Source organism: Cajanus cajan, chromosome 5 (assembly GCF_000230855.2).
Source record: "Cajanus cajan strain Asha chromosome 5, NIPB_CcT2T_4, whole genome shotgun sequence".
In the NCBI taxonomy this organism is placed as follows: Eukaryota; Viridiplantae; Streptophyta; class Magnoliopsida; order Fabales; family Fabaceae; genus Cajanus; species Cajanus cajan.
The window spans coordinates 63,488,796-63,505,112 of NC_138521.1; the positions used below are offsets into that span (position 1 = coordinate 63,488,796).

General features: G+C 34.5%; 4 protein-coding genes across 4 annotated transcripts; 2 read left to right on the forward strand and 2 right to left on the reverse strand.

Annotated features, from left to right (window-relative positions):
• Positions 1-2,032: 2,032 nt before the first annotated feature.
• Positions 2,033-4,164, forward strand: LOC109808426 (LOW protein: nuclease-like protein). Its single transcript, XM_020371429.3, has one exon. The coding sequence runs from the start codon at positions 2,225-2,227 to the stop codon at positions 3,398-3,400; it is 1,176 nt and encodes a 391-aa protein (XP_020227018.2). The 5' UTR covers positions 2,033-2,224; the 3' UTR covers positions 3,401-4,164.
• Positions 4,165-4,224: 60 nt separating this feature from the next.
• On the reverse strand, positions 4,225-7,882 carry LOC109809229 (calcium uptake protein, mitochondrial). Its single transcript, XM_020372478.3, has 7 exons — positions 7,450-7,882; positions 6,833-6,900; positions 6,484-6,707; positions 6,254-6,337; positions 5,532-5,739; positions 4,938-5,234; positions 4,225-4,854 (listed from the first exon to the last, which is right to left on the reverse strand). Exons 1-7 carry the CDS (start codon positions 7,805-7,807, stop codon positions 4,648-4,650), a joined length of 1,446 nt encoding a protein of 481 aa, XP_020228067.1. The 5' UTR covers positions 7,808-7,882; the 3' UTR covers positions 4,225-4,647.
• A 2,289-nt stretch (positions 7,883-10,171) lies between these two features.
• Positions 10,172-11,708, forward strand: LOC109809661 (uncharacterized). The gene has a single exon (XM_020373032.3). It carries the CDS (start codon positions 10,575-10,577, stop codon positions 11,427-11,429), a length of 855 nt encoding a protein of 284 aa, XP_020228621.1. The 5' UTR covers positions 10,172-10,574; the 3' UTR covers positions 11,430-11,708.
• A 280-nt stretch (positions 11,709-11,988) lies between these two features.
• LOC109808848 (protein NUCLEAR FUSION DEFECTIVE 4) lies at positions 11,989-15,025 on the reverse strand. Its single transcript, XM_020372006.3, has 3 exons — positions 14,545-15,025; positions 13,240-14,141; positions 11,989-12,852 (listed from the first exon to the last, which is right to left on the reverse strand). The coding sequence occupies exons 1-3, from the start codon at positions 14,866-14,868 to the stop codon at positions 12,366-12,368; spliced, it is 1,713 nt and encodes a 570-aa protein (XP_020227595.1). The 5' UTR covers positions 14,869-15,025; the 3' UTR covers positions 11,989-12,365.
• Positions 15,026-16,317: the final 1,292 nt, after the last annotated feature.

Here is a 16,317-nt window from a genome sequence, read left to right on the forward strand (position 1 = left end):
TTCTTATTTAATTATGATTACCAGGATTTTTTTTCTTTTATTCGTGGATCCAGTGTTTGGTGAGATATCTCACTGCGTAATTTTATTTTTTCTGAATAAAATGGAACTTGTGCTGGTCATTGTTTTCGGTCATGTACATTTAAAATTCGAGGCATTTTCTTTGTGATGCATTTGCACAATACGTGAGTTATCATTGTTAATTTGGTTTTAATTCAAAATGTCAAAGTTATGCGATTTGGCTCCTATAAATTGCCATAAGCTTCATTTTGGTGAGAACAATTGGACGGATAGAAAGCTGTGATTTTAGTTTTTTTTCTTTTTTCTTTTTCAAAACTTTCTTTTAAACAAATTATTCGAATCCATCAATGATGCACCATATATCTTGTTAGTCTGTACCCAAAAAAATATATATATCTTGTTAGTCATTCATGTGACTTTTAGCATAGAAGTTACTGGTAAAAAATATTTAATGTTACGTGAGTGTAAATCTATGTGAGTATTAATTAGTTCAAAAGAAGGTTAATGTTTGCTCGGCATGCATTCACTTAAACATGTAATGGCAAAAAATTTTAGTAGTATGTATTGGTTTAGGTTCAAAATATGTTATTGTGGTTATAATTTTAATAGATAAAATAAAAGTAAGGATAAATATGTAACAATTATGAGACTTATTTTTAATGATAAATCAATTTAAAGAAAAATATTATTTAACAATATTAATATTCAATTGTTGATGCATGGTTACAATAAAATATTATCAAAGTGTGTTTGAGAAAATTGTGAACATTAATTTATTTTAATAATCAATTATATGAATAACCGATTATTGTTGTAATTGATTATAATTTAAATGAAATTTTGTTTGAGTATGTTTACTTATAAATTATTTTAAGATATTTAATTTTATTTAAATATAATAATAAAAATAAATTTTTGTGTAGTAAAAGAAAAAAGATGTTAAAAAATAATCATAAGATTCAAATATTGTGATTTTTAAAAATAATTTATTTAAAAAGAAACGTTTACAAATTTAAGTCATTGTTCTAAACATATAATTTATTTTGTACTTTGTCTCCCTTATTTTTATAAATTAAAAATCATTGCTCCTATTTTTTCTATTTACGATTTAGTCTAATAACTATGTAACTTTTAAATATAACTATCCATGATAGATTATATGATCCATATTTACTCTTCTCACTACATACACACCAACATATTTTTAGAAATAAATATATTAACATGTTATAACTTTAATTTTTCTTAAACATTTTTAAAAGTATAGCTTGTTAACATACTCTTCAGTACTTAGATGAGTATATAGTTTCATCGATGATTATTAACATATAGTTATTTAGATGATGCAATTTAGTAAAATATTTTTTTTAAATAATAAATGTAAATTAATTCCTTATATATAGGAATTGTAATTTTTAAAAGATTTCTTAAATGTTAGTTTATCATGCATTAGGACATTCGCAACATGAATTCTTAAAGTCTAAAAGTTTCTTTGAAGATTTGATTAAATAAGATCTTTCATTATACTTAATTTCAGTAACTTATAGAAGCGTATGTGCTTCCATCTTTTATAATTAAAATTTTAATTTATAATATATTTATTAATGTTATAGACAATGTCACAATTGAAACGTAAAAATATAACTTAATTTATAACTTAATAAAAAAATTAAATTAATAAATAAATTATTAGTGATATGTATAAATATAATATTTTTGTGGAATTCATTTAAAAATTGAAAGAGAGATGTTGAATTAAAAATAAAATATTTATAAAAATATTTAAATTAAAAAAAATAAAAATAAATTATATGTATGTGTGAATTCCACTTAAGAAAAGATCTATGTTAGAAATCTCATTAATTCCTTTTATATTTTTCTAATGATTTTCTAATAAAGTAAGCTTTTATTCGACATGTATGTTATCACAAACCTCTTGTTCAGATTGTATTTATTAATCCACCGCCATTAGTTATTCATTTTCGTTGTCTATAATGCTCCAATAACTCACATTCCCTCTAAGTTCTCCCTTTTTTTTAATACTTAATAGGGTGTGATAATTATTAATGTATTATGTGAGTTATTAAGATGTTATATGTAATTAACGACATTAAATAATTAATTATGGATGTAAGAAAATGAATGATGAGAGAAATTAAGTGGCGAGGGAAAGCAGTGGGGGTTGAGCAACAGTGAACAGTCCGGCATGGGGAAAAAGCGAAAGGCGAAGAAAGCCCCTAATGGAAAGCAGCGGAACCACCAAAACGTCGCCGCTTTGGTTTGCCGAGTAACAGACGCAGCACAATCCTTCCTCTCCGATAACGACCTCACTCTTCTCCCCTCCCAATCCCTCCTTCTCGAAACCCTAATCTCCTCCCTCTCACCCAACCCCATTCTCCCTCCGCCGCAAAACGACTCCTGGTTCCGCCGTTTCCGCTGCGTCTCCGATTCCCGATGGGGCCACGCCTTCCGCATGTCGAAACCCTCCTTCTCCCACCTCCTCACACTCCTCTCCCCCTCCCTCGCCCCTTCCTTCCCCCACACCGCCCCCGACTGCGTCCTCGCCGCCGCCCTCTTCCGCCTCGCCCACGCCGCCCCCTACGCCTCCCTCGCCCGCCGCTTCGCCCTCTCCCCGCCCGACGCCTGCCGCGCCTTCTTCGCCGTCTGCAAGGCCCTCGCCGACACCCTCCACCTCCCCTCCCACTCCCAGAGTTCGCCTTCCCTCCCCAACTGCTTCGGCGTTTTAGGCTTCGCAAGGTTCCAAATTCAGGCCCAAAAAAACGACTGCTTGATGGTTCAAGCGTTGGTCGACTATAAAGGAACGTTCTTGGATATCTCAGCCGGGTGGCCCAGTACGATGAAGCCCGATTCGATTCTTCGTCGGAGTAAGCTTTATCACGGTGTTGTGGAATCCAAGGAGTTGTTGAATGGGCCGTCTTGTGACCTGGATGGGTGTTTGATTCCTCAGTATGTTTTAGGAGATTCTTGTTTTCCCCTTTTGCCTTGGCTTTTGACGCCTTATAACAGGGTCAACGAGGAGGATAGTTTTGGTTCTGCTGAGAGAGCGTTCAATTTTGCGCATGAAAGTGCGATGGGGTTGGTACGGGACGCGTTTCGGAGGCTTCGCGCCACGTGGCGGCTTCTCGCGGCTTCCAGAAAGTGGAAGCGGGAGTGTGTTGAGTATTTGCCGTTTGTGGTTGTTGCTGGCTGTTTGCTGCATAATTTTCTTGTCGAGTGCAATGAGGTGGTGGAGTTGAAGGATGGTGAAGAGGTGGGTTGTGTTGAAAAGGAAGAGGCTTTTGATGGAGTTGGGGATGAGAGTGCGGTGAGGGTGAGAGATGCACTTGCTTTGCATTTGAGTAGGACGAGCTTGAGAAAATGAGTGGTGGGTGAGGATGGAATCAGGTGCGGATGATTTTGTATTTGTACCATCACAGTGTTACTCGTGAGTTATTTTTGAAAATTGGCTTGCTAGTGGAACCAATGTTAGTACACAGCATATGATCTAGTCAATGAAGTAAAGTACAATTTTTGTTTTGATCTTAATAAGAAAACAGGTATTCGGATATGTATATTGACAGCTACATATTTTCGGTTCTTAACAACTTCTGAGGGTTGTCGTCCATGAAGTAATAGCAGTTGATAAGGATGAAGTGAAGCAAAGCTCGCTGCTAATGTCGATGTGTAAGACACTGCAAAGTGCAAAGCTCTCAAAGAAAACGTCCAAGTCTATGAAATCAGCATTATTGTTTCACTCATCATCAAAAAAGTGCAACTTTTTTGTAGTGGAGGTCCACAAAGAAAAGGGTTGTCATAGAAACTACTCTCATCAAATTGAATAAGTTGGTTTTTCTTGTCACACGTTGAACTTGATATGTAGTTGTGTCACTTGCGTGCCACGTTAAATACTTCCTGGATGCTTAATCCAGATAGTTGAGAGGAATTCTGCCTCTTAATTTGTAATGAAATGAGGAAGATCAATAAGCTCTCTTTTAAATTGGAGAATCTGGCTGGGATTGGCCTTAGTTGTTGTCGTAATTCCATGTTTATGTATGTTATTGTTCCTGTCATGTAAGCACGAACTTTTGTTGAGACGTCAAATCACCCTTGGAATTAATTAAATAATCTTTTCTTCTTTGCTTTTAAGTTTCTTTCCGCAACTTTGTAATGAAAAGTCCAATGAATTTATACACTGATACGCAGATAGAAAGAAAGATCGAGCCATCGAGGTACAATTGAGCTTTTCATAATTAATTTAGTCACTGTAGTATTAGCTCATATTACAAGCATTAACACTGGTTATAAAATGTCCAGATAATGACAAGCTATGAAAAGCAAAAATTAATAGTCAAGGTAGCCGGAGTGAGTATGTACAAATATCAACACATGTAGACTTGGCTCCCAAAGGAAGATATTAGACAACATAATCGAACACTATACATTTCTGAGTAGACAGCGGCCATGTCATGGTGTGACAGTGTCATAGCAAATCTCCATTGCTACGGGAATGGGTCTTCTGCCTTTTCCCTAAATTTTGCTGCATATGGTTGAATTCATTACAGTAACAAGATGCATATCTTACCCACCTATAGTTTCTGAGGGGTGAAGATGGATTATCAACGTACTCCATCAAAATTGAAGCTTAGCTGATGAACAGTTATTTACACAGTTCAACCAGCAAGATATTAAACTCACGAAGCCAAAACGTGGTGAATGGTTTTCCCTTCTTTGTAAAACTTTAAAAAACTCGTTGGCACTTAAGTTTCCATCATTGTTAGCATCAAACACATAAAAAATTATGTCAACCACTCTATCTGTGATACAGATGCCACATACCTGCATGATTAGAGCATAATACAATAAGATGATGTTCATGGATTCGAAATGGTGTACAATTTGCAATAAGGAGGTGTTAGTACTTGAGATGCTGCTCTCTGAAAATCAGGTTTTGTCAACACCCCGTTAACTTTTCCATAACTAAACATGGCCAGAGAGAAGGGTTGCAACTTCTTGCGCAGTTCTGCAAACTCTTGAAACTCCTTGAATGTAATTCTTATGTCTCTTAGTTGCTGGTGGCTGTTTAATCCGTCGACCCTATCCAACAGTCTGCTTATCTCATTGAAGTCTGCAGATGCAACCAAGGACAGAGCGAAATCTTTGGCTGAAATGGTTCCTTTTTTATTGTAGTCATAGTGGGAAAACTCTAACCTTAAAATCTGTAAATCAAATTATAAGAGTAACGTAATGTTAATCATACAAGGTTATTTCAATCTACAAGTACTCATAATTACCTTGACTTAAATTGAAAATTTTACAAAGTTATCAACTTATTTTGGTTGAGTAGAATTTTCAGCAGAGAATTCTAGTTGCTACCAAGTTGACTGAGTCTTTTGTTTTTTGTGCACATGTACAGAAAATTGGGTGTGAACCTAGAACTTCATGCAATGATTGAGGCTTATGAGTAATGACCCCATTAAAACATTTCAATGACAGTATATGGTCAACTCACATACCTCATCATGAAGCTGCCTTAAGAATTCAACGAATCTTTCATGTTGTAAGCAAGTCTTTCCATCTTTGCCGAAAAAATACTCCAAGAGACCCCCATTTTCTATAGAAACTTTAGATCCAAGACGTCGTCCATCTCTGTGGTTAGCCCCTTGTCTGTTTTGTGATCGCATCAAGGTCATCACTTTCTTGAATTCTAGCTCGTCTATTTCCCTTGCCAAACAATTAAAAAAGTCAGGTGCTCAAAATCTAAAACCAAAAATCCAAATTCTTTTACAGACAGATCTGACTAGTAATCCTAATCCATTTCTGCAATCTATTTGATATTGTAAGTCGTAACTGAATCTTGCCTACATTTTTAGTCTGTTTCAATTTATGTTCAAATGTCTTACACGCTCAACTTGTCAAGTGCCAAGTTCTATAGGGGGAGCATGTCATATTAAAATCGCTTAAACAATTAATATGATTGAGCTTTTAGAATGTGAACAATTGAAAACACTTGTAGTGATGTAGACAAAAGATAGACATTTATATTAAATTTCTTCATTGTAAAAACATCCATATATAAATTATGGACATTGACTAGCATTTATAAGGATTGATGATGGTACGCACAACACAACCGAAGCTCGTTTAAAATTCCATCAAAGAAACTGAAGGCCAAAGCTTCATATAATTAGAAAATATAGCTGATGACATTTTCTGGAAGGAAAGAGAAGATTCCTACCCGTTGTTGTCAGTATCAATCATTTTAAATGCCACTGAAAAGCTGGACTCTGGTATGCTGAGGAGAGTAACAAAAAAGATGTACCTGGTGTCGATAAAAAAGAGTTTCTGTTATCCACACTACATAGTACTTAAACTCGGAAACAATGTGGTTCATATTATTCTTTTAAAAGAGAGATACAGACATGACAGAAAAGTTTGAAGCAAATAAAAAAGACAATAGATACTCACTCTGCAAAGGAAATGAGTCCATCATTGTTCGTGTCAAAGAGCATAAAAAATTGTGAAGGCTCACACTGCAACTGGCCAGGAACCTGCTCCCCTCTTAGATAACCCTCTCTAATACGGTTTGATTCAGAAGGAGGAAAGACAGGAACAATGGCACGCATCAAATCTGCAGGTGTCATAAAAACCTCACCACTAGGGGCTCGAACAGATGCAAAGTAGTCGAAAATCTGCACTTAAGTATGGAGCCAGATAATGAGATAGTCCATAGTAACAATTCGCTGGTTTTTAATATAAACAAACAACAACAACATGGCTGATCATTATACTAGCACATAATGACAAGATTGATTACCTTTTCAGGAGGGCTCTGCAAGCGAATTCGTTTTTCATAATTGAAGAATACTCTTCTTCTATAGCCATCTGCATCAAATGACAAGTTCAACAAATTTAAATATTTCCAGCAAAGCAGATAAGTTAACAATTAAGCTATAAAAATCCTATGTGTATATCCTTAATGCTTCTAGAATGCAAAATTTTATAAAATTACCTAAGTAGTTTTGGTTGAATAACATTATAAAAAATATAAGTTCCCGTGCATCTACTCGATATGACCATGAATTAAATGCTAAATTAAGAAGAAAACATTTGGCATTGCAAATTGATATTGAAAAACTAACAGGTAGATAGCCTGGGTAAAACTGGACCAATTTCCTTCAGTAAGGTATCATGTTTGGTAAGGTTTTGAGGGAAAACCTGATCAAGTTATCCTCAAAAGTTATTAGTCCGCTTTTCGATAGAAATTAATTATCGAGAAAATCAGTGAATAATTCAGACTAATAACATAGTAACATGTTATCACAAGGAAAATTGAAAAAGAAAAAGAATTTTAAGCACTAAAATGAGAAAATGAATGTTATAAAGCATGGTACATGCAATGCAACGTAAACGATGGGAGAAAAGGAGGGTTACCATTAAATAGGAACTTGGATTTGGTTTCATAGTTTTGTTGGAGCTGATCCACCTTGGCAGCATCAGAAAAAGAGTGAAGAGAATTATCACCAGGAGAGGACAAAGCTGACCAATACCAAAAGCCTAAGGTGGAGCCAACAACGGCAACCCCAGAAGTGATTGATGTAAGAAAGACATGCAAGTCTCTGAACCTCTTGTCCCCATGTCTGGACCCAGGAAAGGTGCTGAAAGAAGAAGAAGAAGAAGAAGATGATGAAAACGACGACGATGATGATGAGGTGAAGCCCTGTGAATAGCTGCAGAACGGGCTTATGGTGTGCCGCAGAGACAGTTGGAATCTTCTACCCCAAGAAAACATGCTAAGGTAGCAGTTGAATTGAGATTGATGTGAGAATACTATTATATATATAGAGAGAAAGAGAGAGAGAGAGAGAGAGAGGAATGTAGATGTAGAAATATGAGTGAAAAGGTGGTAGGAGGAATTTGAGGATGTGAGAGAAAACGTTGGAAAGGGATTCCACAAAGGTTTGACCAAGATGTGGTGTGTACGGGTGGAGCGGGAAACATGTGGTCTTTTGACTCGGACTGCATGTATAACTTAGTGGTTCTCGTTTCTCAATCATGCATCTCGTTCGATAGGATCATTCCACTTCACAAACATCCTCTTTCACTCTCTACATAATTTACGATGCATATCCTTATTCTTTTTATGTAATTTTACCCTTTTTCATCGCTTCACCTACCATAAGTTTCTTTCTAGACAAATAAAATAATAAATAAACTTGTAAAAATTTGTATTGCTTTGTGTATAAAAGTTTATTTATACAAATTCTCTCATTAATTTCTCTAAAATGTATTGTTTAAATTAAATTTGATTTATAGAAAAATTTATTTTATTTTTTCGTTCTTATTTTTTTTCTTATAGAAGTACTAGAGAGAAATCAATTATCCAATTAAACCATAACTATGAAGTCACCATTAAAATTAAGAAGGAAAAAAATTGATGTTAATTATAACATATAAAAGAAGCAAGTGATAAAATAATAATAGAAGATTTAGAATATGTTTGGATAAATGTTATAAAAAACACTTTTGGAAAATAAATAAATAAATAAATAAAATATTTTTATAAGCTAAAATTAGTTTATACATAAATTATTTTGTAACTTTTTGGTAAAAAAATATATGAGAGAATTTCTACAAATTAATATATATGTATACTAATTTTAGTTTATAGAGAATTTTTTTTATCTTTTTTCTTATTTTTTTCTCTTAAAAGTGATTTTTTTTGGAGAAATTTATTCAAACAAACCCTTAAATAACACAAAATAAGTATAGGAAATATTTTGGAAACAAAAAAAGAGTGAAAAACTATAAGAGGATAAAGTATAATTTATCCTATAATTTATAATAATAATTAAGGCACATTTTCGTAAAAAATTATCTTGCTATATTTACAGTATATATGAACATGGATTACTCATTTACTTAAGGTTTAGAAATAAAAACTCTCACACACCAAAATAAATAAATAAAAACTCTTACACAGAAAATTCGTAAAAATAAAAACTCTTACATTATGAATAAGAAGAACTCAAAAGTGCTAGTAATATATTCTCTAAATTTAATTTTTTTTCTTGAATAATTTTAATTTGTATTTATGAGTATGTATGTATGTACTAGTAATTGTAGTTAAAATATTTTAATGCAGAAATGTTAAGCTGGTAGTATAGGTCTACATATTAAAAGGAACTAGCTGCTACAAGTCTGCTACTACTGCGCCCTTTATTTCCTTCCTTCCTTTCCCCATTCACAATTGCCTAACAATCAATTCACCATTATTATCTCACGTGATTCGCCCACCTTCTTACGTACTTCTCCAGCTAAGCCATCAAATTTACATGCCATACTTTCTAATTCACTTTCTTTTGTTAAGTCATACGCCATATTTTATTCAGTTTCTTCTCCTAATTTGTTAAGCCATAAGCTGAATTTGATTAGACTATCAACTATTCATGCAAATAAAAAATTATTTCAGATAATAATATATAATTAGATGACATAGAGAATTTTTTTATTGAATTCTATTTTATAATGAAATACATTAAATTTATTCTGAAGAGATTTTTATCTATTAAACTCGTAGAATATAATTGCAATCGATTTTATCAAGAGCAAAAGAAAAAGTCTTCTCATTTAAGAGCAAAACTATTCCTATTTATGTCACTGATTTGAACGATACTAAACTGCATACTCTGCAGGTAACTTGCCGTGTTCTTCGGCTACTGAAACAACTTGATACAATTTGGTTAATTTTATCATCGGATCTTCTTCTCTCATCAATAATGATTTGGAAGGACATTTGCCCCACCAATTGTGACTTCATTCAACAAATTACTTCATTGCACCATACCGAAGAACGTCATGGGATGGATCCTTAACAAAACAGTTATTCTAAGTCAATTTATATGGCTTCTCTAACCCCTCTTGTTTTCTTTCATGCATTACTGTTCCTAATTAAAGTGGCAGGTATGTGCTAATTTCTAGCCTCCAACAACATTCAAGGTGTGGGTCATTTGGACTTTTTCTTAGATTACGATCCATCGCCAAAATAGGTAGTAGGTTACCAAATTGATTTTGCCTTAACTACTTCCCATTTCATGGGCCCTCAATGCCTTTAACCCATGTTACTCCCATTTCATTAGTCCTAATCTAACCACAAACACACACTCATATTTCATATTTTTATCCCAATTCATGTTTACTTCCTACCGCTAAATGGTTCTTACCTACAAATATGTCTGCAAAGTAGGTTCTAACACTGAGGGTTCCAATTTCCATTTTCCAACCTTCTGTAATATTATTCTCATAACCCCTACTATGTAATACCCGTGAACTATCCTTGCCATAACATGCCAAAAAAACTACACACAACAAAATTATTGGCTGTTGTCGCTCTCAATCTCAACTACCATCCAAATTTCATCAGCATCAATAAAAAAATAGTGTCAATGGTCTCAAAAATGAAAATAAATAGCATATACCGACCACATTTATCATTTAAGCAAAGCTCTCATATCTCAATGTCCACACTCCACACCTCCTTATCTATCTTATAAATCATAATGCCAACCTCAAACCTCAGCATATCCTACCACTTTGGCACAACCCCATCATCTATGGACTGGTTCTCGTGGCTATCCAAAACCACTCTCGAGCCTTCCTTAATCTACGACTATGGCCTCACCTTTGCCCGCAACGAGCTTCAAGTGGAAGATGCATGCTTTTTCAACCACGAGTTTCTTCAGAGCATGGGAATCTCAATTGCCAAGCACAGGCTAGAGATTCTGAAGCTCGTGAAGAAGGAAGAAGGAGCAGCATCACGTCCCAATAAGAAGCTCTCTGGGGTCATCAAGAAGTGCCTAAGAAAGTGCATGAACAGGTTTGTTTCTCGTGAAGATCATAAGATGCCCTCCATGCCTGTGACATCAGTGCCACCACCACCTGAGATTAATTGGTATGAAGGGAAAGTGAAAGGGTCACATGTGAGGAAGCAACAAGGGAGTGAGGATATTCTCAAGGAAGATAAGCCTCTACCTGTGCCTCCCATGTACAGAAGCAGAACCATAGCACTTTCAGGACCTTTGGATGGTGGTAGAATGCATATGCATGAGAAAATGGTCAACAACAGGGCCTTGAAGCTATCTGGGCCTCTTGATGGAAGGATGCATGAGAGAATGATGAGCATTAATAGAAGCCCTTTGATGTCTAGGCCCATCGATGCAAGATTCGTAGCCACTACTAAGAGTCCAAGAATCTCAGCCTCTCTGTATGTAAATAGAAGCCCAAGACTACCCACAAGGGCTGAAACTGAGAGCCCAATGGGTTGCAGTCCTTATAACAAGCCCAGAGGTGATTTGGATTTTGATGATGATCACGCACTCTGGCCATCACTGTTTCAAGATCTCAAACCAACTTGATTTTGATTGTGTTTGCTTTTTTGGCGTCCGATGGTGAGTGACGCTTACACTTTTTTTTTTTTTTTTTTTTTTTTTTTTATACTTATTTTATAGATTATATAACGTAACATCTAGCAATTATCATATGAAAATGTCGTGTTTTGCAGCAACGCTTTTCTTGTATTCATTCTCTATGGTTCTCCAACCACTTGTTTATACATTAGTATATTTTATTAACTTTTCTCTTAACAGTCCCAGATGTCGATGAATGAACTATTAAGTTTATTTATATTATAACGATGTATTTGTCTACTTGGTGAAATAAAAAGTTCGTTCAATGAGTAGGACGTGCAATAAAAAAGTTTTTATTGTGATAAATACAAACATAAAAGTTGAGGTTACTTGATGTTTCTTCGTATAGTAATTAATCTGGGCGGTGGGAGGTACACTGCATTCAAAGGAATTGAGACTAAAGTCCAAAGTGTTAACATAATCCAAAGATCACTGTCAGGACTCAGCAAATTAAAACTAAAATCTCACATTTAAAATAGCTAATACACACACATACGAGGCTCATTAATTGTATAATTATCATCACACATATTGAAATATGAGATCGTTCCAAGCATCTAATGGATTAATTCCCATACAACCATGTATATAAAGATCACATATCAGATCCTTTACCTTTATCACTTCTTAGTGGTCAGCACCATATCCCAACTAAACATGCATGCTAAAACAAGCATTCTACAAGTAAAATACGAAAATTCTGAACTTAATTATACAAACTAAAACAAAAGGGTCACACGTGTGAAACCAACATTTCTTGGCCTAATAGATTGTTGATCTGCCATGTAGCATATAATGGCAGACCAGGAAACAGCACCTAAAACATGTTTGTCTAAAAAAGGAACTAAGGAGTGATCTGCTTTATTTGTTCTTCAACTTCACTTTTTAGTGACCTGAAGTTTGAGGTAGCTTAAAAGAACCCCCGGAATAAAGCATTTGGTAAACGGGCTTAATTCTTATGGTCAAGATAATGCTGAAGATGGTACCCGCAACACACACACCAGCCAGAGTCAAAAAAGTGAGCTTGAAACAATTTGGACCCATGCATGCAAAACTTGAAGCAATGAGGCCTACACCATGCTGCTTTGCCGCCTCATTGTCATATATGCGTCCAGCTAGAAGAGCTGAGAAAAGAAATGCAGCGAGTGGATTCCCCAAAGACATGAAGTTGATCAGTAAACCAAAGTGTTTCAAACCAAAAAGCTCCGAAACAGTGGGAATCACTATGGAAAATTGCACGCCATAGCAGATACCAAGAATTGCTATTGCAGGATAAAGGGTTCCATTGATAGCATAGGCAAACAGAAGGTACAAGAAGATCATAATTATCTGCGTGCATGTCATCCAAACTGTCCTTGGAATCGTTTTTGTCCTGCACATTGTCAAAACAATTGGACCTTATTTATACATCACTTCATTTTTAGATGATATGAATAACAATAAATATCATTTAATCACAATCTGTATGGTGAATTTATTGACTTTTTCAATTTATTATACTAGGTAATAACTAACCTAAAATCATACTAATAATACTTTCTGATTGATTTACAACATGACTATTAAACACTAAAGGCAAACACGTACATTTCAACACCTATTTTCACAAATTAGAAATGTTAGGATTAACCATTGTAGTGTGCTAATCAAAAAGTAGCATGGCATCCAAATATCGAAATGATTATAATGATCTCTAAGGATTTTAACTGATACATGGGCGTGAGTAAAATTTTTAACTTTACTGAGCAGAACTAATTACCTGACAAAATGTTCTGAAACAACTCCTCCGCCAAGCCGGCCCACAAAATTGAAAAAGCTGAAAAGTGAGAGCAAGATAGTTGTATCTTCCACACCTTGTGCAATGCCTATCTGAGCCAGATTGTTAAGAACAGTAACCCCAGTTCCAACACCAACAAAGTAAACAAAAAACAGTAGCCAGAAATCAGCCTTTACTAGAGCCTCAGTAAACTTAAAATCCTCCCCTCTTTTAGGCCTTCTCTTCTTCCTCACTGCTCCCTCACCCTCAGCAAGAAGCATAGCCACCTCAGCTGAACCATCAGCATCAATGAAACTTCCAAGACCACTAGCTGATGAAGAAGATAGCAAGGGCTCTATCTTATCTTTGCCATCTTGAGTCAGAAAGTCTGAAGATCCAATATGTTGCTCTGGAGCTTCTGATGCAGATTCTTTTCTGGGACACAGTGTCATCTTTATAGGGATAGCAAGTGGAGCCAAGAGAAGGAGAATCATCACGGCCAACAAAACATACGACACAGTATCACTCATGCGGAGAAAGTTGTCAAGTATTGTTGTTGCAAGTATGTACAAACCCAAGGCAACACTAGCACCTTGGATGAAAAGAAAATGCCCCTTTTCAGCAGAATCTTCACCAGAAGCAGGAGTACAGGGCCGGACAAAAAACATGGTGCTGAAACAAAAAGCAGGAATACCAATGGCAAGAAACAACAGGAACTTGGATGAAGAATTATGAAAAACTACGCTATAAATTTGAGTAAAAACTGCAGCACTGAGACCCGCATAACCTTTCAGTATCCCTGCAACTGTGCCTCTGCTGACAGGGAAATTTCTCATGTTGGTGACAAGGATACCAGTAGATAACCATGCACAACTGTTGGTAGCAACAGCAAGTGCAAACCATAGCTGCAACACCGTAGATAGAAAGAGAAAGAGGTCATAATTAACTAGGCCATTTCAATACAATGCAGAGCTTAACAAACAAGTTACTATTTATAGCAATTATTAAACAGATCAAATAATACACTGGAAAGATATTTATGGATATAAGAATAAAAAAAAATAAGGATTCGCAAATTCAGACAAGATTGAAAATATTGGATACTATGATTATTCTCTAATGATATGTCTGGTCCTACATAAACATAACTCCTTTCATTTTGTCTCCACAAAACCTGGGATCAAGTTTGTCTATGAGAAATGAAATGAAATCAAATACCCAACAACCAATAAAACAGAACTAAGTCAATGCTCCAACAATAAAAAGCATTTAATTCATGATATGAAAGATGAAAAGAGATGAAGTTACCAAGAAGAAAGGAAGGGAATCAAGTGTTTTACTGATGGCAAGCCAGAGAAGACCAAAACCAAGGAAAGAAAAGAGAGCACCGATGAAAAGAATGAGCCAAGGAGGGAGCTTGTTGCATGCGAGACCAGGGAGAATGCCAACATTCTCACCAATATCATTGGCAACACCAAGGAGGGTGATCTGGCTCTGGTTGAAACCCAAAACGGATTTCAAGGAGTGAGAATAGAGAGGGAAAGTGTAACCATTTCCTGATGCAATCTGAACCCACACCGCAGCTCCAAGTCCCACCCAAGGTGGTCTTTTCCCTCCCTTCACTCGCAACATTACAATAACTCACACAACACAACACAACACAAAGCCTTTGCTTCAGTTTACAAAAAGGAGAAGCAAAGCAAAGCAAAGCAATGGGTCAGACTTCAGAGTCAGAGAAAGAAATGAGTATGTGACCGAACCACTTCTTACTTTTCACAACAATATGGGAAGAAAAACAAATCAAAATTATGTTTACCAAGTTTCAAATAAAAATCTTTTTTTTTTCTTTAAAATTATGTTTGACTAGATAAAATTATATTTTCTCTTGAGTTGAGGATTTGCGAATAATTTTTTTTTTAATAAAACTCTTGAAATATAATATGGGCTATACATATTTTTATTCATTAAATTTTTCTAAATTTTTATTTTTAAGTCTCTGAACAATTTTTTTTATTGATTTTAGTTTCAACACTTTTGTTAATTCTCACTTTTAGTCTATATATTTTTCTCACGTTAACGTTTTGGTTATCCACATTAATTTTAATTAAAAATCTTTTTATAAAATTAAAATAATAATTAATAATATTCATCCAAGTTTTTCATGTTTTTATCATGATGGAATTCATTTTATGTTACTTTCTCTCCTTGATTTTCCACATAAATTTTTTAAGTAGAGAGGGTAGTTGAATAGTTATAATTAGGTAAAATTAATTAAGTTTAGACTTGTAGAATAATTCTTTAAGTGAAAAAACAGTAGACGTATCTAACATGTCAATAATGTCTTATTCCTGTTTTACCACTATCGTAATTACAAAGTTGTTTTAAACATTTTGCTTTAGAAATTGAATTTCGTGTAAATTTCGTGAAGAGAACGTTTGTAGGTATTTGGCATGGGTGAGATGCAGCTTCCTCATCCTCAACTATTTTATGATTTATTTTGTTGATTTGTGTCTCCAATGTCTTTGTTCTTTGAGAACTAACCTATCTATCCCATGTGATCTGTTTGGTGATTTTAGGATGCTTCGTATTTGTATAAAATCGTGGTGGTGTGGATCAATCAAGATTTAGGTTGTTCAGAGGCATATTTCCGCATAAAGATACTTCAACATCGCTAGTGTGTAGACATTGAGTTCATGGGTGTGGAATAGCAAATTTTATTTCTATCTTTTTTAGAAATTAATAATGATCGCTAAAGTTTACTTCTTTTGTTATATTAAAATAAATAATGAAGAAATGGGGTTAACTAAATATTAAGCTTAAAGAAAACAATAAAAATAATACAAAGTAAAAAAAATAGTTAAAATTCACTTATGAAAAAACTCTAACCATCTCAACTTCATATTTTAAGGTGGATAATAAATTGAAGGGTGTATTTTTTTTTCTTTAAAATAAAGGTATTTCAATATAAATATTAAAATATTTACATCAGTTAAATGCTCTTTCATGCATTTATCTAAAATATCAAAATAAGAAAGAAAGATGGCAAAAAAAATATTATATAAATAATTTTCAATTTGAATA